Source organism: Mauremys reevesii, linkage group 8 (assembly GCF_016161935.1).
Source record: "Mauremys reevesii isolate NIE-2019 linkage group 8, ASM1616193v1, whole genome shotgun sequence".
NCBI classification, from domain to species: domain Eukaryota; kingdom Metazoa; phylum Chordata; order Testudines; family Geoemydidae; genus Mauremys; species Mauremys reevesii.
The window spans coordinates 57390412-57413492 of record NC_052630.1 but is presented as its reverse complement, the minus strand read 5'-3'; the positions used below and the strand labels follow the sequence as shown (position 1 = coordinate 57413492).

Sequence of the window (23081 nt, the reverse complement as noted above, 5' to 3'; positions counted from 1 at the left end):
GTGAACTCTGAACTGAGGACCTTCCAATTTTTTGGAAGTTACCAGAGAGACGCTACAAGCCATCAATTTATTCCAGGGGTGGCCAATCTGAGCCTGAGAAGGAGCCAGAATTTACCAATGTACATTGCCAAAGAGCCACCGTAATATGTCCCGCCCCTCCTCTCCCATCCCCATCTCCCAGCACCTTCCCCTCCCTATCACCTCCCAATCAGCTGTTTCGTGGCATGCAGGAGGCTCGGGGGAGCGGGGGAGGAATGAGGGCACGTCAGGCTCAGGGGAAGGGCTGGAGTGGGTGCAGGGCCTGTGGCAGAACCAGGGGTTGAGCAGTGAGCAGCTCCTGGCACATTGGAAATTTGGCACCTGTAGCTCCAGCCGCAGAGTCAGTGCCTATACAAGGAGCTGCACATTTAACTTCTGAAGAGCTGCATGTGGCTCCGGAGCCACAGGTTGGCCACCCTGATCTATTCCATCATTGCTACAAACTTGATATAAGGACTTGGAATGATTTGTATGTATGTGATCTATTAACCATTTATAACTCTCTTCTTTTATTATTACATCTTTAGTTTGTTTACTAAAGATTGGCTGACAGCGTAGTATTTGGGTGAGATTGACCTGGAAGTATGTGTCTGATCCTTTGGGATTAGAAAGAACCTCACATATAATGTCAAGTATCAGAGGGGTAGCCGTGTTAGTCTGGTTCTGTAAAAGCAGCAAAGAATCCCGTGGCACCTTATAGACTAACAGACGTTTTGCAACATGAGCTTTCGTGGGTGAATACCCACTTCTTCGGATGCAAGTGGGTATTCACCCACGAAAGCTCATGCTGCAAAACGTCTGTTAGTCTATAAGGTGCCACAGGATTCTTTGCTGCTCTCACATATCATGAAATGGGTTTTCATTAACCCCTCACTGTATTAGACTTGGTTGTCTGGATGGGAGCCAAGGGCTGGAATGTTTACAGGGGATTGTGTTTGGCTTCTGGTTAACCAGTGTGGTGTTACAAAAGCTGTTTTGTTACTGGTTTGATGAATCTAATTATAGGATAAGCCACCAGTTTGGGGGATTGTCTGCTCCTGTTCCTTGCACTCTGCCCTGCATGTGGCATTTTCAGTGTGGCCTTTCCAGGAACCTGGACACAGTCGCCACTTTAACAAACATTTAACATCGAAAATATTGAGAGAAAATATTCATGACATTGGCAGATGTTTTACAAAAATAGGAGCATTTTGAACCAAATTACTTTGCATCCAAAGCATGCAGAAGTCTGTATTTTTTAAAATAAAAAAAAATGGCCATTTCTGCTGGAATTTTGTAAATGTTTGTAGATGCAAAATAAAAATGTAAAAAAGTACAAAGTACAGTGAAACATGAAATTTCACAAAAAATGCTTTTCTCAGTTTCGCATGGCCCCTTCACCTGAGCAATGGTGTGTTGTAACTCATGTCCAAATCCAGTTACATAGATTTAGCAAATTTCTTGAAGGAGTGGCACCTGCAGTACATATCCTATGTATGGTTAGTGCTTGGAGAGTTCTTGTTGAAGTATTTTCTTGCCTCAACATTGCTGAGGGACACAGAGCAGCGGGATGGATTCTGTCTTCTGTATTCAATGCTTTCCACCATTGCTTGCTTGATCACCTGTAAAACAGAGTCAAAGTTCAGGGCAAAGAATTGACACTGGAGGTGGTTCTTTAACTGATGGCAAAAAGCCATATCAGCTTGTACAACTGTTGCTCTTAATACCAGAAGCAAGCCAGTATTGCTTAGAAGAAGGGTCTTTAACAACAAATAAACAGACTGTATGCTGAAATTTTTGAAAAAAAGAACATCGTTCTTCCTCCCCACACACACACCTCCCCCAAGAAGAAATCTTAACTACTTCTCAGTCTCTTATGGTAAATCACTAGTTTGTTGGGTTTTTTAACTAGTAATCTCTGATAAAATATAAGTGACATCTGGAAGACTGGAGAATTTTGAAATTAGAAGGCTGTATAATATGGTAGCTTATTATGAATTACGATTTGTCCTAATACAGTCCTTTTATCATGATAGCATCAACAATGTGCACTAAAAGACCTGATAAATAAACACCGAGGAAGTGTCTTATTTTGGGGCTCTATCCTGATAACTGACAATGAAAGAAGTTAGTGTGTCCTGAGTATAAAGTGAGGAACTATTTTGCCACAGTTTAATTCCTAGGTCATCCCGCCTTTACCCTCATTTTGGTTACACTAAAAGTCCCATAAGCCTTTGGTCCATGCAATGTCTCTACCCTTTGATTAAAAATACAACAATAAACTTAATGGCTGTGAGGACTTAACAGGGCCCACTAGTCAACAGAGGAATAGCCAGGATTGTCAGGAAAGAACCATAAAGTGCTGGCAGATTGCCCATCTAAATTTAAAAAGCAAATGCATGTCCATTTAAAGAGGTATTTTGCCAGGATATACAAGAGTCTGGGGAGGCAAAAAGGTCAGGGTGTTTTTTGCCTCTATAAATCACTGCAAACTCAAATATTCACTCTGCCAAAAAGGGAAGAGCACAAGAGCAGCAGCAGCAGCAGTAGTTAAAAAAAAGAGAGAAAGCTAAATTCATCTACTTTGGCTTGATTTCATACTCCATGGATCATCTAAAGAGAATGTCTGCACTGCTACCTGAATTAGTTGAAGAACCTCATGAATTAGTCATGTAAACATTTCTCATCCGCTGTTTCAATTCTGCTATGTGGACAATCTTGTTATGAAATAATGTTCGGTGCCTTCTATAGAAAATTGAACAGCACAAAAGAGGAAGACTGTCTTTAAAAAATGTCTATGTTAAAAATCCTAATTCTTTGATGTTGAAAGGAGAAGGCAATATAGCCACTAGGTGGCATATTTTGATCATGTACTTATTACAAAGATCTGAAACTTGCAGCAGAAAAAAATTACAACTGTTGAGTGAAATCACTAGAACAAAAATATACTTGGGCCCTGATTCTGATCTTGTTTAAAGTAATGTAAATCAGGTGTAATGACTGAAGTAAATGGAGTTACACTGCAGTATATGAAATCAGAATTTGGTCCATATCTGATTTTGGGGTGTAAATCAAACACTACAAGAATATTCAGATTTAATAGTAACATTAAATCATTAATATGATTTCTAACTGTTTTAAATTTTACTTTTATTTCCCTAGCTCAAACTTAAAAGCATTTAGTGATTAGAGTTTCAGCAGAACAAATCAGTCTCTAGCAGACTGATTCTGAGCTCATTATTTACCAAAGCATTATTTAAGAATTATGTATCTTATATAGCAACTTTCATCCATAGAACTCAGACCACTTTACAAAGATGGCAAATGTCATTATCCCCATTTTCAGATGAGGAAACAGAACCACAGAGTGGTGAAATCACTTGTTCAAAGTCACACCGAAAAGTAAGTAGCAGAGCTCAGAATACATCTCATAGATTAAGGCTAGAAGGGACCATCATGATCATCTAGTCTGACCTCCTGCACATTGCAGGCCACAGAACCTCGCCCACACACTCCTTTAATACACCCATAACCTCTGGCTGAGTTACTGAAGTCCCCAAATCATGATTTAAAGACTTCAAATTACAGAGAAATCACCTTGCATGGTGTCAAGTATCAGAGGGGTAGCCGTGTTAGTCTGGATCTGTAAAAGCAGCAAAGAATCCTGGGCACCTTATAGACTAACAGACCCACGAAAGCTCATGCTGCAAAACGTCTGTTAGTCTATAAGGTGCCACAGGATTCTTTGCTGCTTTTAGAGAAATCACCATTTACTTTGGTTTAAACCAGCAAGGGAAGGCAAAAAACCCTCAGGGCCTCTGCCAATCTGACCAGGGGGGAAATTCCTTCCAGACCCCAAACATGGCAGTCAGTTGGATCCTGAGCATTTCGGCAAGACCCAACAGTCATACACCTATAGAATTCTCTGTTGTAGCTCAGAGCCCTCCCCATCTAGTGTCCCATTACTGGCCGTTGGAGATATTTGGTGCTAGCAGTGACAAATCGGCTACATGCCATTGCAGGCAGTCTCATCATACCAACCCCTCCATAAATTTATCAAGCTCGGTCTTGAAGCCAATTGGTTTTTTTGCCCTCACTGCTCCCTTGGAAGGCTGTTCCAGAACTTCACTCCTATTCTCCTAGGCCACTGAACCAAATGGCTCCACCCAGTTACCTGGGAGGAGCTCAGATACTGCAATAATGGAACAGTAAAAACAAAAAACAGATTAGATTAGAATATTAACCCAAATTGGAATAAACCCTGAACAAGCACAGGAACTCAGACATGAAAAGCATTATAGATTTCGTTACATTCTATCCAGTTCTTCTGTTATGGCAGGAAACTATCAGTACATTAAAATAATCTTCATACACATATAAAATGAAATGCAGAACTACAAAACAGGGAATAACTGGCTAGGAAGTAATGCTGCTTAAAAGGATCTGGGGATTATAAACTCTGGAATAGGTTTCCAAGAGAGGCTGTGGAATCCCTGTCAGTGGAGGGACTTGATACCCTCTCAAGATCCTTTCCAACCCTTCATTTCTATGGTTCTATAGCTCCTGAGACATTCTTTAGCTGTTTTTTTTAATGGAAAATATCTCTGTTATTTCAGCAGGATGATTACCTCGGAGCTTACACAGTTACAAGAAGAGATCATCATGCATGACTGTATTTACTGCAGCTCTGGAATTCCACACTTTAAGACCAGATGCCAAAAGAAAGGGCAAAATTCTCCTCTCTAAATCTCACTGTGCATCTCATCCATCTCTTTCCTCGCTTTATACAGGACCCTATCAGTGTAGTATCTGAGCAGTTAAAATAGAAAGAACTACACCTCTACCCCAATATAACGCGACCCGATATAACATGAATTCGGATATAATGCGGTAAAGCAGCATCCCGGAGGGCGGGGGGGTGGACTGCGCACTTCAGAGGATCAAAGCAAGTTCAATATAACACGGTTTCACTTATAATGCGGTACGATTTTTTGGTTCCCAAGGACAGTGTTATATCGGGGTAGAGGTGTACTTCTTTTCTCCCTCCCTTCCCAGTCTGCAGGGGAAATAACTCCACCAGTTCACAGTTTTTGTGTTTCTGTGTGCATTGCATGGAAGCATAAGTTCACAAAGAACTTATCCAGGGAAAGCTTAATTGAACATTTTTCATTTAGGGCCTTACCCAACTCCCAATACGATCAATGTCAGTCTTTCCATTGACTTTAATGGGCTGTGAGCCAGCCCTTAAAATTTGAAAGTGTTGAGGTCAATTCCCTAGTCTTGGTCCAGCTGCTTCAGCCTTCAAGTGAAATGAAGCATCCTGGTTGTGAAAGGTCAAGGTGATCTCTCAGTGGACTAGGACCAAATCCCATGCAGGTGCTTTGAATATCAATTCAGAGATACCAGTCTATAGTCACTGGAGAGCCAGTACAGAAGGGAGCACTGACTGAAGTGTTACAGTGAGTCCAGAGTTGCTAGGCAAGATGAGATGCTAGTTGTTTACTCACTGGAGCTTTTTCAGTGTGTGGCTTGTCACAAATATAAGGTATTGCAATAAACAAGCTTGGAAGTAAAAATAAATGGATCACCAAGGCCATGGACAGGTTTGTGTCTGGTAATAATGGGTACAAATAGCCGCACATGAAAATTGGCATTTTTTGTCATCAGGGCCATTCAGTCTCTTTCCAGAACCAAGATGCCATTAATAATGGGAGCCATAATGGAGAAGGCAAGCTGTCCTCTCCCTCTCCCTACCAATGTCACTTGGTCTTGTCAGTTGCCTTTATCAAGGTGTTGATTTTGCCAGTCACTGAGAAAGCTGGGAGATGGTGCTATTTATGTTTCCTGTTACAGGTAGTGCTCTACACTCAAATTGGTCTGTAGAGTTTCCATTGAGATCAATGGGATTCTGCACACAAATCAAGGGCAGTATAGGATCCTTAAAGGTTAACTGACTTTGTTTTTTGAAAGTGAACTTTTCCATCTTACTAGTTGGGCTGTGCTTCCTTTGTGAATTGTGTAAAAAAGATTAATGCAAAACAGCATAGCTAACTGCTTATAAAAATACGTTTTTGTGCAAGTTTGCACTTTTCAACACACCGGCAGAAAAAAAAATCAAAGATTTTTAGCCAGTAAATGTAGGGGGTTATTCTCATCTCTAGTTAATCCCATCACTATGTGGACTCCTTAAAGCACCTCTGAACTGGTGTAAATCAGATATTTTTACACTGTACTTACATCTAAGTTATTCAGAGTGTTAAATTCCATTAGATCATGAAGCCTTTTGAAAGCTTCATTGGAATATTGGAAGTTGAAGGTAGAGAATGGCGTATTAGGATCATCAAAAATATCGAAGTCAGCAAAGTCCTTCTCTCTCTGAGTTTCTCTTGGAACACCTATAGAGACAACGAAAAACAGAGACGATATTTTATCATTTTGAAAAAATAAAAGGGAAAGTTTTAAGAGATGAAGTATAAATTACATAACAATAACTTGCTTTTATATGGGACTCTGGAAATTCATGGCAATTATGGAAAGATTTCTAGGTATTTCTGATAAAAAGTATTCACAATGTAACAACTGATGTATTAATTTCTTGTTTCCAGGAACACCAAGATTTAGTATCTTTTAGTGCCTATTACGAACACACCTGGAGCTTTGTATTCCCGGAAGTTGATGTTTGCCAGAACAAAATGGATGATGGTTGGACAGTCTTTCTCTGTATCAGTATTCTTGGGTTTGAAAACATAGCACTCCTTCAGGCCCTCTCGATCAAACACATGCGGATCTATTTTTGGAAAAGGAAGGTTGTTCATTTTGGCCCATTTTTCAGCAAGCAAAATTTCCTAAAAAAGGAAGTAAAGTTTCAAAAGTTTACGAACAGCCATCACAGTTGGGGACTTTCTATTGAGGGTCACAGAGATAAACAAAGATAACCAATAATAGGAACAATCTTACAAACCATTGCTTTCTGACTGCAGCAGTAGTATTGGCATGATTGAGACATTGCCAAATTGGGCTTGATATCTAAACACAAACAATTTTTGGTTTGAGGTGTAGGCTTTCCTTTGAAGACTGCTCAATCCCAAATCATTAAAGTGAAGTTCCACTCTTAAAGGCAGGTCTCTAAGGGTATGTCTATACTTACCGTCCGGGTCGGCGGCTAGCGTTCGACTTCTTGGAGTTCGATATATCGCGTCTAATCTAGACGCGATATATCGAACTCCGAACACGCTCCCGTCGACTCCAGAACTCCACCACCGCGAATGGCGGTGGCGGAGTCGACGGGGGAGCCGCGGACTTCGATCCCGCGGCGTCTGGACGGGTGAGTACTTCGAACTAAGGTTCGACCCCCACCCCTTAGTGTAAACCAGGCCTAAATTAATTTTCTTATGAAACTCTGCTCCCCAGAGACTCATATCTGATGACTTTATTGACAAAAATACATTTTAAAAATGATTTTACCCCCCGTAACTCTTGCAGGGCCAACCAAGAAGGAGCGAAATTGAATTTCACCTTCATTATCATTATCAGAATCGTTTAAAAAGCCAGTTACATCTGTGTGAACCCAGTGAAAATAGTGGGGTTGCACAACTACCATTAAGGACATTATTTGAAGACAATGGGGTTGCACAGCTGTAATTCAGGGCCTAATTTGGCCCGCACAACCTTTATTATTAGTGATAATTCACAAAAAGGGGAGAGCACATCTTGACTCTCAGATTTCATGATGAGTTTGCTTTGCTGACAGCTAAAAAAAACCCCACCCATAATTTTATTTTTAAATTGGCCACCACTGCTATGGAAACCAAAGAGATTTAATCAACACTGATCCACAGAACGCTATGTTTACAGAATTACTTCTCTACGCAGAACTGCATTTTAAAATCATGCTACAGCCAGGATGGAAACCTGGAAAATAGTATGTTGTTTTCTCACAACAGAGAAGTAAACAAAATCATTTGCAGACAATGACTCAAAAGCACATAATGTGGGCGAACTGTGGGACAGTAGGGAAGACCAGTCTATATTTAACCATGTGTTATCTAAATATAATCAGAACAAAATAGGATTTTCTTTTGGAAAAGCATTTTGAACACTCAAGAGACTAAAAGGAAGTGGGTATGAAATAATAATGGGTGAATATAGTCATTGTCTTCAGCTGGCAGATTTCACTATGTTTTGGAGAGATAAGACATTTCAAATCTATTGCAAACAAAGGGCAAATTCTGCACTGATGTGTGCTCTGTGAAAAGCAAGTCAATGGGAGCTGCACAAAGTGTACACATCAGAGCAGAATTTGGCTCAGGTCCTTTTTGGTAGAGTGAAAGTGGCTAGCAGAAAACTACCGTCTACAGATTATAGCTGTTTGCTAGGTGGAGGTGTGTCAGTATTTCTGTCATACACTTCAGTGTTTAGAATTAATAGCTCAGTCTTTTAAGAGATCACTTTGAGACAAAACTTGATGCCTTTCATTTTTGTTCTTTGCCAAGCTCCTAAATGGCTTTTAGAGTTTTTTGATGGAATTTATATGAAGGTCTAAAAGTGCATGAAACCCTCTTGCTATTTTTAATAAATATCTTAATGTTGCCAATGCTACCTTCCAATCTGCATGCAAAATACCTACCAACAGACAGAAAGCTCAATGCACAAAAAGCAGTACAGAAGTAGGCATTTAAAACCTTGCACAGACAACACTATTGGGAAAACATAAAAATGAGAGAAAAGAAAAGATGTCTCAGTGGCAATGACTTTACGAAGTCAATGATACTAGCTAATCAGGACAATGGACCCTATGCTCCCTTAATGACAAAAAATGGGCCAAATTTGCAAGTGAATTTTGCCTAATTAAGCATTAGACTTCAGGATTCAGTCAATTAAGTCGAGGTGGGGTGTTTATGCAGGGAAGATCTAAGCAGCATGACAAGTGCAAGGACAGTCTGAGTTTTTTTAACCTACTATTGTTAGAAATAGTACCTGATTACTGTAGTTGAAAGAGATTAGAGCGAAGTTCTCTATTTTTTCAGTTTGTTTACTCTTCGCAATTGTCTATAGCTCATATTACTGTTCCCCAACATAGTCAATGGTCAGTGTTGTTTGAGTGGCTCTTACACATGGCAGCAGAGGAGAGAGAAAACTTTCTTTTTTAATTGACAATGTGGTTATAAAAACACAACAATTTTCAGTGGGTCTCCAAAACAGGTGTATTCCCTGACACTACTTTAAGCTCACTCTTAACAACTGACTAGGATTTCAAATTGATGGTGTCCCTTTAAGTATCCCATGAAAATTTCCTTGTTGTTATTGTTTTTCTGTTGGCTTTAATATTCCTGGGAAACATAAACCTTTCTCTGGTCATTTAGAACTGTCTGCATGTTTTGTCTGTCTGTTTAGATTGTAAAGGCAGTGGATCAGGCATTCCACTCTTGCCAATTAAGAAATAATGTCATTTAACCTTTATTTTGCAGTGAGTACTTTAGTTTAGGTTGGATGGGACTATTCTTAGAAAATCCTAGATGAAACACGGGGCTAATTTTAGCAATGGCACAACTAAAAAGTCTGTTTCACTTCCAGCATATTGTATGATCAACTGTACTGCAATGACTGAACAAAGATAAATCTCTACAAGACGATACAGAGACATTCCCTATGTCATATAATGGAGTTGCTCTATGAAGCTAGAGCATAGGAATTCTGGTTCCTATTCCAGCTATTACATTCTTTCCAGCTGCTAATGTGTATGTGTTTAATCTTAAGAATTCTTACGTCAGCTACACAGCAACCACCTTCTTAAGTAGTTACAACATGCAATAGTTATAAACTTGGACCTTTCTCATGCTATTTCTAGTACGATTGAGACTCTTGTGGTACAGTAAGATTGGCGTACACTTCCACCTCCCTTTTCCCAAACAAACTGTAGACTTCACCTAACTCCTACTTGAATACAAAGGACCTGACTCTCATGTATACTACAGCCACTTTACATCACTCTGGCAGAGTAAAAGGGCGTGAAAATGCATGTAGCAATGTAAAGGAAGATCAGGGCCCAACAGTTCTCAAACTGCCATAATTTTCACTCTGCAACCCCATCTATCAGGCTGGGTCACTTTCTTGAAAGTACTTTCTAACAGAATATCTGATTCACTTTTGAATGACACCATGCAATCCATGTTGCAGACTTCCTCTTACCTAATCATCATTATTGTAACAGATATAGCAATTTCCTCCAAACTCTTTGGAAAATCTTACTGTATTAAATCTATGTATCATTGTGGGTCAGGGATTATATGTAATCCCATAGGGGAGAGTAATGACAGCCCCTTCCCTGGAGCTAAGAACTTGTGTGTGTGTGTGGGGGGGGGGGGATTAGGCAAATTTACTTAGGTTGTAATACCTCCAGAGAGGTACCACAGACAAAGGTTTTTGGACAAATAGTGTGCGTTTAAACTGAATCACAACAGGACCTTCTTTCTGGCCCAGCAAATAGAGAGGACCTTCTGTTCAAGAGTGGTCCCAATCTATTGGGAAGAGCTGGAAGCACTGACACTGGCCAAAGTGCTTGTGGAGATAGAAGGTGACCTCTAGTTTGCTTGTTAGCATACATGTAGGCTCTTTTATTGTTTATAATAAGTTTTCTCTGTAATGCCTTTACCGCAAGAATAAATGTGCTTGCTTAGAAAAAAATTGTGTGGTAACTTAAAATGGTGGGCATTTATGCTGCTTATAGCTTCTGAGAAGAAGGTAAAGCAGCCTGCTGAGGCAGTCTGACTTGCTAGGGAATTCACAGTGCAAGCAGGGAACTGTGCAGCCTAGAAATACCCCGGTCAAGAGGGAGAAAGGAGCAGCTTTCCATCAAGATGGTCAGGGATGCAACCCTATGCTCTGAGTGTCCCTAGCCTTAGTTTGCCATAAGCTGGGAGTGGACAACTGGGGATGGATCATTCAATGATTGCCTGTTCCTGTTCTGTTCATTTCCTCTAAAGCATTTGGCACTGGCTGCTGTCGGAAGACAGGATACTGGGCTGGATGGACTATTGGTCTGACCCAATGTGGCCACTCTTATGCCCAAGAGAGGTGACAGCGGGGAGCCAGAAGCTGCTAGAGCAGGTGCTCCTGCTAGACCACAGAGGGGGATATTGGTGCAGTTGCCCTGAACTGTGACAATGATCATCATCTATTTTTGAAGAATAGCCCCATTAATCCTGCAGGCACAGTGCCAAATTTTCATCTCAGTTAAACCCATTCAATGCTACTGAATTCACATCAGTGCACTAGATTTTACATTACAAGGGACAGGGACCCATGTTGGTGCAGTGTCAAGCATATGCTTGGTGTTCAATATATAATATTATATTAATGATTAATTAATAACATAATAAATGGAAATTACTTCCTCTTAGAGCTGGAGAAATTATTAGCTTTCGGATTATAAAGAAAACCTGCTTTCTGGCAGGGAGTTTCTGAAGTCATAATGTCTGATCCATTTCTCAGCCTTTCCATTGAATGCACTGAGAGTCAGACCAGGTCCTCCATGTCTAAACTAATGACAGAGAAATTCATTTGGTTTGAAAATCTCTTGTCTGGAAAGAAGTCAGAATGGCAAAGGGAAAGAGTGTTCTAAATCTCTATCACATGCCACTGGATACTTTAAAAACCAACAACCAGAACTGCTCTGATGAAAAATCTCCAAGCCACGACAATTGGACTCCTAAAATGTCTAGCCATTTCTTCATTTAAAGCCTTTATGGCCAGTTACTGATCTGTAATCATACTTTTACATTTAGGGTAAAATGTTCAAAAGCACTTAAGTGACTTCAGAGCCTAAGACTCAATTTCAAAAGTGACTCAGGCACTGTCAGAGTCTAAATCTCATTGAAATCATAGCAGGGTTTAGGTGTGGCAATCCAGTGGAATCCTCAACCCCAAGTTAGGCACTTTTACATTCTCAGAGAGGGATTCACAGTAGTCAGCATGTTGAAAGGGGGAGCCATATAAGGTAGCCCATGGGAAATGCTGAGGACAGGGGAGTGGCCTAAGCCCTACCCCTTGGAGGTAATTAAGCAACTAACTCCAGGCTGGATGAAGATGCCTATCTCCACTCGGCCTTCACAGCTGTGAACCTTCTCCTAGAGCAAGGCACCTAAACCCTCTCTCACAAAAAAACAAGAGAGGGACAGCCAACGGCCTGGGCACACATCCTGGGATGTGGGAGATCTGGGTTCAAGTCCCTGCTCCAAATCAAGCAGAGTGGAGATTTGAAGTCTCCCACATCCCAGGTGAGAGCCCCGACCACTGGGCAACTAAGCTGGTACCTACGTACATATGTGCACACGCACACTACCCTCCAACCTCCTCAACCAGTCGCCCCTCCCACCAGCTTCCTGATCAGTCCGCCTTGGCTTTCTTTTGTTCAAAGTCTGATCAAGTAGGTGTACTCTGAACAGGGCAACTGGACTTAATCCCCGCTGTAGACATCACTTGATCAACAGAAGAGTTCATCTGTCAACCTGTCTACTGCCTCTTGGGAAAGTAGATTACCTTTGCAGATAGGAAAACCTCTCCTGTCAGCATTGGTAGTGTCTAAACTGAAGCGCTACAGCTGTGCTACTACAGCATTTCAAGTGTAGACAAGCCCTTAGGAGGCTAGGGAATTTAGGTGGTAGCTGAGTGGAAATTTTGAGGATCTCAATGTCACATAAATATCGGAACCAAAAAATATCGGTGCATCCAGCCCTAAGTATGTCAGTCACATCTGAAAATAAGACAGGTACTTCTGAAAACATTACTCCTATTAACTATTTATTTACAACAACAACCTAGTAATATTTAAACTAAGGTTAAGTTATGTTTACACTGCACCACAGTGCGGACTATAGGAGTGTGAACTGTGCAGCATACACCAAAGTACTGCGATCTAACTGTCCTGTGTAGACATTGCTATTGTAAGCAGAGTCAGGATGAGCTCTACCCTGACATCTGCTGGTAGATTATGGGAAGTGCGGAAAGAAGTTTCAAATATTCGCATTAGCATTTCAGTTATTTGCATGGGCACTCCCACCCCACTTAGCATACCACAAAGCAGCCTGGGATGGTTATTTTCACAGCTATGGGAGCCCCAATTTTGTTGTTATTGGGGCAGGAGCAATAAAATGTTGTCATCCTGATTAAGTAAATGAGGAACTACAAAACTGTCTTATGATAGAGGGTTTCATTGTCAACTAAATAGCACTTGCTAGACAAGGGACATGGGTTCCAAAACCCAGTCAAGAGAGAAAGGCTGGGGACAGAGATCTGTACTTGGTGGTGCAGGCTCTTTGTGTGAGCCAGAAGCACCAGTTCCACCTGTGCCTCTCTCCACTGTGGCATGTCAGAGTTAATTTTTGATTCCCTTAAGAATCTAAATGCAGGTTACTGAGCTGAATTCACTGGTACTGGGGCTCCCCTACTAAGAGCTGGAATCACTAAGAGCTGAAATCACTGAAGAGCTGGACTTGCTGAGCTGAGAGCACTGAGTACTGTGCTAATGAGTGGGGGAGCCTGAAGCCATACTGTGGAGCAGAGCAGCTGGCAGAGCAGAGTGGAGCAGTTTGTGCAGCCACTGGGTGAGTGGAGCCAAGCAGCTCACGAGGACGGCTGGAGTGGCTCACAGGACAGCTGGTGGACCAGAGCAGCTGGCAGAGCGGAGCAGCCCACAGAGCAAGCAGAGCTGAGCTGTTTGCGGAGATGACTAGTGGAAGCAGAACCCCACGAAGAGGCAGGGCAGTTGGCCCTGAAACCACGTAAGGTGCCCCTTTCTACCCAGGCTGGGGAGGGGGACCTCTGCAGAGAGACTCTTGAGCTCTGGGGCTGCACTGACCCGGGACAGAGACTTTTGGATTGTGGGACTTTGGGGACTGTGGGTGATTTGGGGGTTGCTGGACTCAAGGGCCCCGAGAGAAGGACATGGCCCAATTTGCTGGGATGGGTCTTTGCTCACGGTTTGACCTATGAACTCTAGCTGAGGTATTTTCCCAATTTAATGCTTGTTGTTTGTCATGTAATTAAACCTTTTCTGCTACACCAAGACTCTGTGCTTGCAAGAGGGGAAGTATTGCCTCTTCGAGGCGCCCAGGGGTGAGTGTAAGATTTTCCCAGGTCACTGGGTGGGGGCTCGAGCTGGTTTTGCATTATGTTGTGGGGAAGGGACCCCTATGTATTGAACCCGGCCCTTGCTGCTATCGTTTCGGCCCGGCAGAAGGGTTACACTATCATGAACTAAAAGGTATCTAGTTCACGTTAGCACCCTCCTGCTTGAAAGAGACTGCGTTAATGTGAACTAGGAATCTTTTTGTTTGCACCAACTGCATCCATACAGGGCAGTAAGATTGCAACACTTTGGTGTGCTCTGCAGTTCACATCCCCATAGCCCGCACTATGGCTCAGTGTACACAAACCCTAAGTGTACTAATACACGTTCCATAGACGATCCAATGAGTAGCTTATGACAGATAACAAAGAAGATGATTTTTCATTTCTTACATTAAGAATTTATCTTTTTGTATTTTGTTTAACATGAGATACACATGACATCAAAAGAAGACTGAAGTAGCAGTTTTCTGGGTGTTTGCTTATTGTAATTCTACTGTATTATGGAACTTGCATATGGTATTTTCTTCTATAGTTGTGTTGTATTGTTTTATTTTTATTATTATTAAATGTAAGTAACTTATTTGCTTAATATGGATTATAAACTTTTTTTTTACAAGAGGAGACAACAGAACATAGCATGTAGTTTCAAAAAAAGATTTAAGGGACAAACGCTGCATGTCATTGTGCAAGCAGGGTTTCCAATAAAATCAGGTGAGGAATTCTTTTAAGTGACATTTTCTTGAGGGTCAAATCCCACTGCCTTCCTCATGGTAGTAGTCTCTTCTATTTCAGTAGAACTAATCTCCTGAGTAAAGCGAGCAGAATTGGAGGCTGAGTAGAAAATTGTTGACGTGAAAGTCAATTACTTCAGAGCTGGAGCCATGATGGGACCAAAGTCAGACTTTTTTTTAAAAAGCCCTGTGAATGGCAGGGTCTGGAAGCCACACAAGAATGGAGTTTTCCACCAGCATGATGGGAGGATAAAAAGTATGGCCTAGCTTCTCAAAGATATGTAAGTGCATAATTTCCATTGAAATGAACTGGAGTTAGATGCCTAAATATCTTTGAGAATCTGGGCCTAATCACCTTCAAAATGATAACACAAACTGAAGGAATGGTCTGGTTTACTTACTTTGAAAGGAGGACTGGAGTCACTTGGCCTTGCAGAGAAATCAAAGGAGATTATGAGATCAACACCTCGCTGAGGTCTTAAGATAAGGGGATATGGCAGGTTAAAGGTGAGCCCACTATCCACTACATGAATCTTTTTACTCTTCACATCTAGTGGCTCATATATCCTCTCAAACTCATCAGGATCTAGGCAAAACAAAACAAAAACAAATCCAAAAATCCCCAACAGTTAGTAATTGAATTGGTAAAGTACCCTTCTAATGGACTGTAGACTCCCTCAGAGCTATGGATGACAATTGCATTAAGTAACTTAACTAAATGTAAGCCTAATGTGATCTACTGTAAAGTACGAAGTCTTAACAAAAATTGTGTATGTGTATTAAAAATAATCACAATAAGATGACTTCCAAAGTGACAGGAATTAGCCCCCCTAGGAACCCAAAGCAAATGGTTATCCAAATCCGATATCTGACTGCAAAATCATAAATGCTCACTGTATGTCCTTCGGTGCCAATCTGCACAACCAAACACTGTGTCGACATCCTTTCAAGGCTCCAGTGTCTGAAAATAGACCTTAGGCATGAATTAACACACTACCATGTTGCTTGTCACATTGGCCAGAACCATAATATTATTTACAGAAAAAGTTGTCAAGTTAGAGTCCACAGGCCCAAAAGCATGCAGTGTCCCTCCCTGATCCCAAAGCTCAATCTGTGTGTGGGAGGAGATCAGGGGGGAAGGAGGGGAGAGGGAGATTTCTCCATGTCCATTTGCACCATCCCAGTCTCTGGATACTGCTAAACAATCCCTATAGAGGTTGAATATTTTCTCCTAGGTCTTAAAGATATTTCTGAAGAATGATTTTTCCTTCATAATGCACCTGATTGTACCATGTAACAGGACTTTTAATCATAAACCGTGGTTTGCTCCCAAAGTTAAGTTAAAGATGCTTGAAATTTTGATTTAAACAGCGATGTCTGCAGAGGGCACTGTAGTCCAAGGAATGAACACTATGGCACCTGAGCGCTCACATTATTTGTTTCTGTTGTCTCTCCCTCTAATACCTACCAATCCAGGGTAGCGTCCAGGTGCGGATGACCTGTACTATACAGGAAGGCAGACTAGATGATCTAGTAGTCCCTTCTGGCCTTAAACTCTATGATGTCTGAGTTAAACAATCATGCATGCCTGACACAGATGCCAGAGTAAATAGTCACCCTTGCACAGGAGTGGAAAAATGAATGGAAATTGATTCTTACTCTAGTTCCTAAAAACTAGATTGCCCCTTGCACTTCAGGTTCCATGAAGAAAATTTTGCCCATTAAACCTCAAATCAAGTACTTTGATTGTTTTCTCTTTACCCAAGAACAGATTCATCAAATTATGCACCAATTTTCTATTTTGTACCTGAATTTCTCAAGGGAAAACTCCCTCAGAGCAATATGTGACTGAGATGCAGAACTTCTGTTGAGATCTAACCGGACATCAGAACAATATTTCTCTAGGCCTTATTAAAAAGCTACTCTTAACTTAAGTCACAGGCAAATAAATTTGGTACATTATATGTTAATGACACCTTACATTACTGGAAGTGTAAAAACACACAGATTTACTTTGTATGTATTTACATTTCTCTCAGCCTGGAAAATAAAAGTCAATTGTATCTGTTTTTCTTTTGTTTATTCTGCAGCCAATTTACCTTTCCAGTTCTTACTGATACGATGATTGTGTTTCATTTGTGTTTGTTTGTTTATGAACCATTTGCTTTCACTAGAATTACAAAAAAAAAATCACTTCATCAATTTATAAAATCTTTCTTTATTTAAATTTATGAAATTTTAATATGGGGCCAAAATAAAGTTCTTGTTGAGAGGTGCAATAATGGCTCTTCCTCCAAAATGGTTTTACTTAGTACAGTCTTCTTTTTCAATTTATCACTGCTCCAAAATGCTAAGCAGAACAACACATTTGATTTCACAGATGCTACTAGGGTCTCCCATCTCCAGGATGAGAATAAATCAGTGGTGACACCACTTGTACTAACACTTGTTCTATATTGTATTGATGGTGCTATTCTTTATATCTCCATCTATATCAGCAAAAGTAACAGCTGACAATGTTAAAATTGCTTCCTAATCTGCATCAACAATACAGGGAAAGAAGAAGGAAAGAATATGATCTCTGGTGCCAGGCAGGAGGAGCTTCCCTTTGTACCCTAGTACTGCACTCCCCCTAGGGGCTGGGTTAGGAACTGTTGGTTCATCTTGGGTTTGTAGGTTAAAGCAAGGGTGCCCAGGGTAACTGCTCTGTGCATTTCTGGTAGCCCTTGTAAGGTATCCCGTGTTTTTCATCAGACTCTGAATATTTATGGGAACTCCCCAAAGGTTAGCACCTGAAGGGTCTAAAGCTTGGAACACCTAAAGCACTTGCCCCCAAATGTGTGGCATAGTCAGCATGCTACCAAACAGATTTGGAGAGTTTAAGTTCAGAAGGGACCATCAGATCACCTAGTCTGACCTCCTATATACCATAGGCCATTAAATTTCACCAAGCTACCCCTGTACTGAACCCAAACTAGGGGATTTATGTAGCACAGCACTCACAGTGACTCCATGAATTGGAGTCAATTACAGTATGTTATATGGAATTTTTGCCTCTCTCTCTAAAGCATCAGCATTGGCCACTGTTGCAGACAGGGTGCCAGGGGAGAGAGATCAGTTATGGCTGGTCCAGGTTTTCTTTTTTTAAAAAGATACTAGCTTATATTCCTAGGAATTCTGCAACCTATTCTCTGTGAGATGGAGGATAAAAATGGAAGGATTTATTACATGTGAATTCATCAAAGAAAGATGCACCTCTCCTAAGAGACTTTCTTATCACATGAAATCTTTTTTAACAGTAAAACATAAAGAACAGTCATAAATTAATAGAATCTGTGTGGGACCAGCACAGAGTGACTATCCGATATACAAGAATTTGATTTAGAAGAAAGAATGTTTCAAGTATAGCTTATAAAACATGTTCTCATTTTTTATTTCCAGATGCTCCTTGTCATGGCAAGCAATTTAAAGGAAAGTGAGGGAGTTGAAAAGGGCATTCACAACTGACATGCATCTACCATAAAATAGTTTCCATAAATATTGAAATAAGGAAGCAAAGCCTATGAGATAATTTTTCCCCATTGTTATTCAGTAGGCATTTTCTCAAGAGTGTTTTAAAGGGTGTTGGAAATAGAAAGGCCCAGAAATAGATCAACAGTGAGTCTATATATAAATTATTCGGGAGTTTTCAAGTAAATTTGAAGTTATTTCGTAAAAACAAAAAAAATTGTGGGCAAAAGTTAGATAGGAATTCTACTTAAAATAAAAGTAGACAGCTCGGGCCACACTGAAGGACTGGATTCAACAAAACTCCATGCAGCTGAGGAAGCATATGTTTATACAATATTACAGATTGGATGCAGAAGCATGTCTGGAGTTTTAATTGAATCAAAGCTCAAAGATTTTCAACAGCTGAAATTCTTAATGGAAAAATAAAAAGTGTCAGTGTGAGGAGTTCCTGCTCCAAAGGATTAGAGCCAAACATTGGCCTGTTTGAAGTCAGTGGCAATAGTCCCAGGGATTGCCTGCAATAAGACTAGGATCTAGAGCTGCGAAAACTGTTTGTTCTGAACAGATAACAGTTCCATGAACAGGTGTGAGCAGAGGTGCGTCCCCACCTAGCAGTTAGAGTTTGTGGTGAAGGTCTTACCTAGTGGTAGGGGATCAGGGAACCTGAGCCCAACCACATCACTGGGTTCCAACCCTAAGACCCTCATAAAGAAGGCTTCTGCTACTTGTGGCCCAGCTAACACACTCTCCTGGGTCTCTTCCTACTGCTCTGCCCTTCCTTAGGGTACGTTGTGGCTTGTGGTTGTCCCTCGCAACCCGACCCATGGGCCTCTGCAGGCTGAGGAGTCTCAGCTCCGTGCAGCAGTCCTCCTCCTGGGGATGCTCTCCTGGCATAGCCCCTCTGTAACAAAACTACCCAATTTAACTGGGAAAAGAACTCCACAATTTGGTTCACTTTCCCTAGGGAGATCTGTCTTTCTCTACCCACCACCCTGCTGTGCTGAGGAGACTCCTTTTTAAGCCCCTTCTCCAACCAGGGCTGAGGCAGGGCTCCTCAGGCCCAAAGTTGTTCTTGCTCCTCTGTCTCTCCAGTTCATCAAGTTGAGTGGACTTTTGGCCTGCCTGGGAAAAGTGTCCCAAAGAGTGGAGCTCTCTTCCCGGTTAAATTTGATGATTTGATTGAGCACAATACCACATACAGCACCCGTCCCCAGCTCTGCTTACTCTCCTGTCTTGCCAGTCACTCCCCACTAAAGCTTACCTAGAAACAACTGCACAACGTAGCATTTGCAATCCTGCAAATGGGATGCTAAAGTATGTTGCCTGGCTGTTCTCCCAACCCCACCACTCTTCTGGGCTTATCAGGCTGATTTGGCTGGTATTTAACAACATAACCCCTGCATGCCATACAAGGGAGGGGAGGGAGGCAGAGAATCATATGATCCTCTCTTGAAAATTTCTAACACACCTTGTGATCTAATGTGATTATGGTGTCTTATAATGTATAGGGCTTTTATTCATGTTAATATGTATTTTATGATAATTGTGTATGTATAATACACTGGCCTGGACTCATGCATGTGGTCATGTCTCCTTCTAGTAGATGGTCCCATCTACTGTATTTCCTTCTGCCAGCTGCTACTTTTAGCTGAAGCATTAGATGCCTGTACTTTCAATGGTGCAGGTCCTGAGTTCAATGCCCACTGATGACTGTCAAGTATGCCTAAGTGCAGCTCTGGTTTTTTACATATACTATGACTTTATAAGTCTGTGAAGTGATCAAAATGAAAAGCACTATACAAATGTCAGCTCTGTTTTTTAAGTTGCCTTTATTTCAGGTCTGTTTAATGTTCCTATTAATAAACAAAAAGAAAACATATTGCTAATTCTGGTCAAATTATATTATTTTTAAAACCATGGATAATAACAACATGGATAAAGGACATGAAAAATCATGTAATATTTTGAATTTATTTCAAAGGTTCCTTTGAAGTCACTTCTTTAGACTCCCAGGCTCTTGTACAAATATAGATAAATCCATCAGTAGTATCAAAAGTACACTACTGAATAATTCATCTTAGTTCCTAACCACTGAGGGCCCAGTTCTATTGATAGTTACTGTTGAGCAAAGTGTAGGGGTTACTCATAATCATAAGCACTATACTTGGTAGCTTGCAGGACTGGATTCTAATCTTAATTTGAGCAAATACTTAGAAATGCAAAATAAAAAATGTCAACAGCAAAAAAACTATTAGAACATGGCTAGGGAAACTCCATATGACCCGTAGTCAAATATTTCTCTCAAGCGGAGGCGGATCTTTGTCTATCTGAGGTTCAATTTCAATCCAAATGAAAACCCTAGAGGTTGAGGGTTTGATGTGCCTTAAATATACTACATTTAATCAAAAGTTATTTTTTCCACAGATCTACTAAGCACTTTCCTGCCTGTTTTAGGCACTATAAATACCACTATAAATATTAAGATTACCCAGTTGTAAACACCTCTGAGCTGAAAAATAATATTTAGAAAGTGGAGAACAGACAGAAATTACTATAGAGCTGTTCAAAAGGATAGTTACATTAACAAATACACATTAGAGAGTCATTTTGTTACTTGAGCTTTTAAATGACATCTGGTATTTACAATTCCATAATGACAAATTCAAACTTCCCCCTCCTGCACACACATGGACTAGATATGAAGACATGTGGATGTGCCCAATGGATCAATCATGCTGAGGTAGGGATTTTAATGAGGAGAAAGGTGTGTGTTAGTGGACTAGCAGAGTAAGGGTGTTCCACACTGGGGACAGTGTGGAGGAAACACCCAGATAGCTGGGAGAGAAGCAGAAAAACAGAGCAGCAAGACTGGAGGCAGAGGCTGATACTTTGAGATCTACAGATGAAAAATGCTATATAAGAACTAACTGTTATTGTTGCTGATCTACTATGAAAAATTCAATGAGTAGGGAAGGGACAGTATTTGTAGACGGGATTGAAGCGGGAGCATTAAGGGAAGAAAATGATGTTGATTGGCAAGACTCATGTCTGCCCTATGCTAATAAGAGAAGATGAAAAGAGCATGATGGGACATTCCACATAGTCTTTTGTGGGTATTTCAAGAAAGCCAGGAAGTGGCCATGTACAAAAAGTACCTTAGTCAACTCTACCAAGGAAAGAGCAACTCCTCCCCACCCTACAAGTATGTTGTTCTACCAGTTCTGACAGGAAGCCTTAGGGTGGGCATCATACAGAACCTACGCATTGCACTTCTATGGAGTCAGTCCTGATTCTGCCACAAGGCCTCGACTTGCCTCATATAGGAATAACACATTGCACTTTACATCACCAGTCATCTTAGCGTGCTTGTAAATATTCAAGACTGCCCCTGTGCAAATGTGCTCTAGCTTTCAGAAGCGTTCAGTTGTAAGCATTCCAGTCTAATGACATGTTCCCACAATTGTAGCTCTCAGTTTATTCTTTCACCGACGGAAATGCAGTGCACAGATATTTTGTGAACTAACCTGCGACTGCCGTGTCCATTTCATCCTCCTCCACAGATTCCTGAGTACCCAGGCCTGCTAGAGGGGAGAGTGGGTACCATGTGTTGAGGTTCAAGCCCAGCATAAAGTTGTGTACTTTCCCAGCACGCCCTTCTCTGGTGTTGAAAAGGGAACTATCTCCCACCAAAGCCATCAGCATGCGCTGGACCCAGCTTTCTTGACTGCTACTTTGAAGTTCTTTTTCAGCCTCAAGGTTTTCAGAACCTGTGTGTAAAAAAATGACCAGCAGTGAAACAGTCAACATGAAAAGTGTCAAAATGAGGGTTCAGCTTCAACATCCTACTGAAGCGAAAGGGAGCCTTCACATCTCTCCCAAGACCAAACCATGTCTTGTTCTCATGCACAGCTCAAGTAAATGGAGTTTGCGCAGAGCATTTAAGAGGAGCTGGAGGAATTCTCACTCCTCAACTGTACGGCATTCATCTAACTTCTTTGCTGCTTCTATAATAGCATGGCTGTGGAGATGACAGAGTACCTGCCACTGTGGGATGGGTGTGGATCCATGTAATAGCACATTCACTGGCCTCTCCAGTGCACCCCTCCCCCACCATGCCATGCCCCTGTGTTCCAGGAAGATTCCTGCTGTATGACCTAGGCCCTGCTAGGTGGAACCACAGTGGTAGTGCTACATTTAGGACCCCATGTGCTGGTGAAGGGGGATCAGCAGCATTTCACCCATGTGAAAACTCAGGGCCATATCAGTTCACACTCAGAGCTGTATCTTCACAGCCAGAAGGAATAAAAAGATATACACAAGGATGTAGATATTGAGCTAAATCTTAAATTCTACAAATCTGCATAACAGAGAAAGCTGAGCATTTAATAATTAAGTTACAAAAGTTTTTTCTATGGATCTTGCTTTATTAAAAAAAATAATTATTGAAAATCTAAATTTTGGGTCAAAATTGTTCTGATAACATCACCCAAGTAAACGAAAAATGCAATCAAAAGCATAGCACCTACATTAAAATAACGATTTCCAAAAGTGATGAGCATCCATAGCTTCCATTCAAACCTGCAAAGGATCTTACTGCCTGTGGGGCATGACCCTGAGCTCTCCGAACTTCCACCAACTTCTGTAGGTGTTTTGAGTGTTCAAAGAATTTAGATCAGGCCTGATGTTCCAAGTGTA

The 23081-nt window shown here is 41.1% G+C and overlaps 1 protein-coding gene across 3 annotated transcripts in view; it reads right to left on the bottom strand.

Annotated features, from left to right (window-relative positions):
* Nucleotides 1-832: 832 nt before the first annotated feature.
* The window catches only part of PLA2G4A (phospholipase A2 group IVA), a 368660-nt gene continuing 346411 nt past the window's right edge, over nucleotides 833-23081 (bottom strand). For all 3 annotated transcript variants that reach the window (XM_039484615.1, XM_039484613.1, XM_039484614.1), the window contains exons 14-18: nucleotides 21911-22153; nucleotides 15278-15462; nucleotides 6668-6863; nucleotides 6256-6413; nucleotides 833-1640 (exon numbers count right to left, since the gene is read on the bottom strand). In XM_039484615.1, the coding sequence (XP_039340549.1) occupies nucleotides 1509-1640; nucleotides 6256-6413; nucleotides 6668-6863; nucleotides 15278-15462; nucleotides 21911-22153 (914 nt within the window). In that variant the 3' untranslated portion in view covers nucleotides 833-1508. The remainder of the gene's footprint in view (nucleotides 1641-6255; nucleotides 6414-6667; nucleotides 6864-15277; nucleotides 15463-21910; nucleotides 22154-23081) is intronic.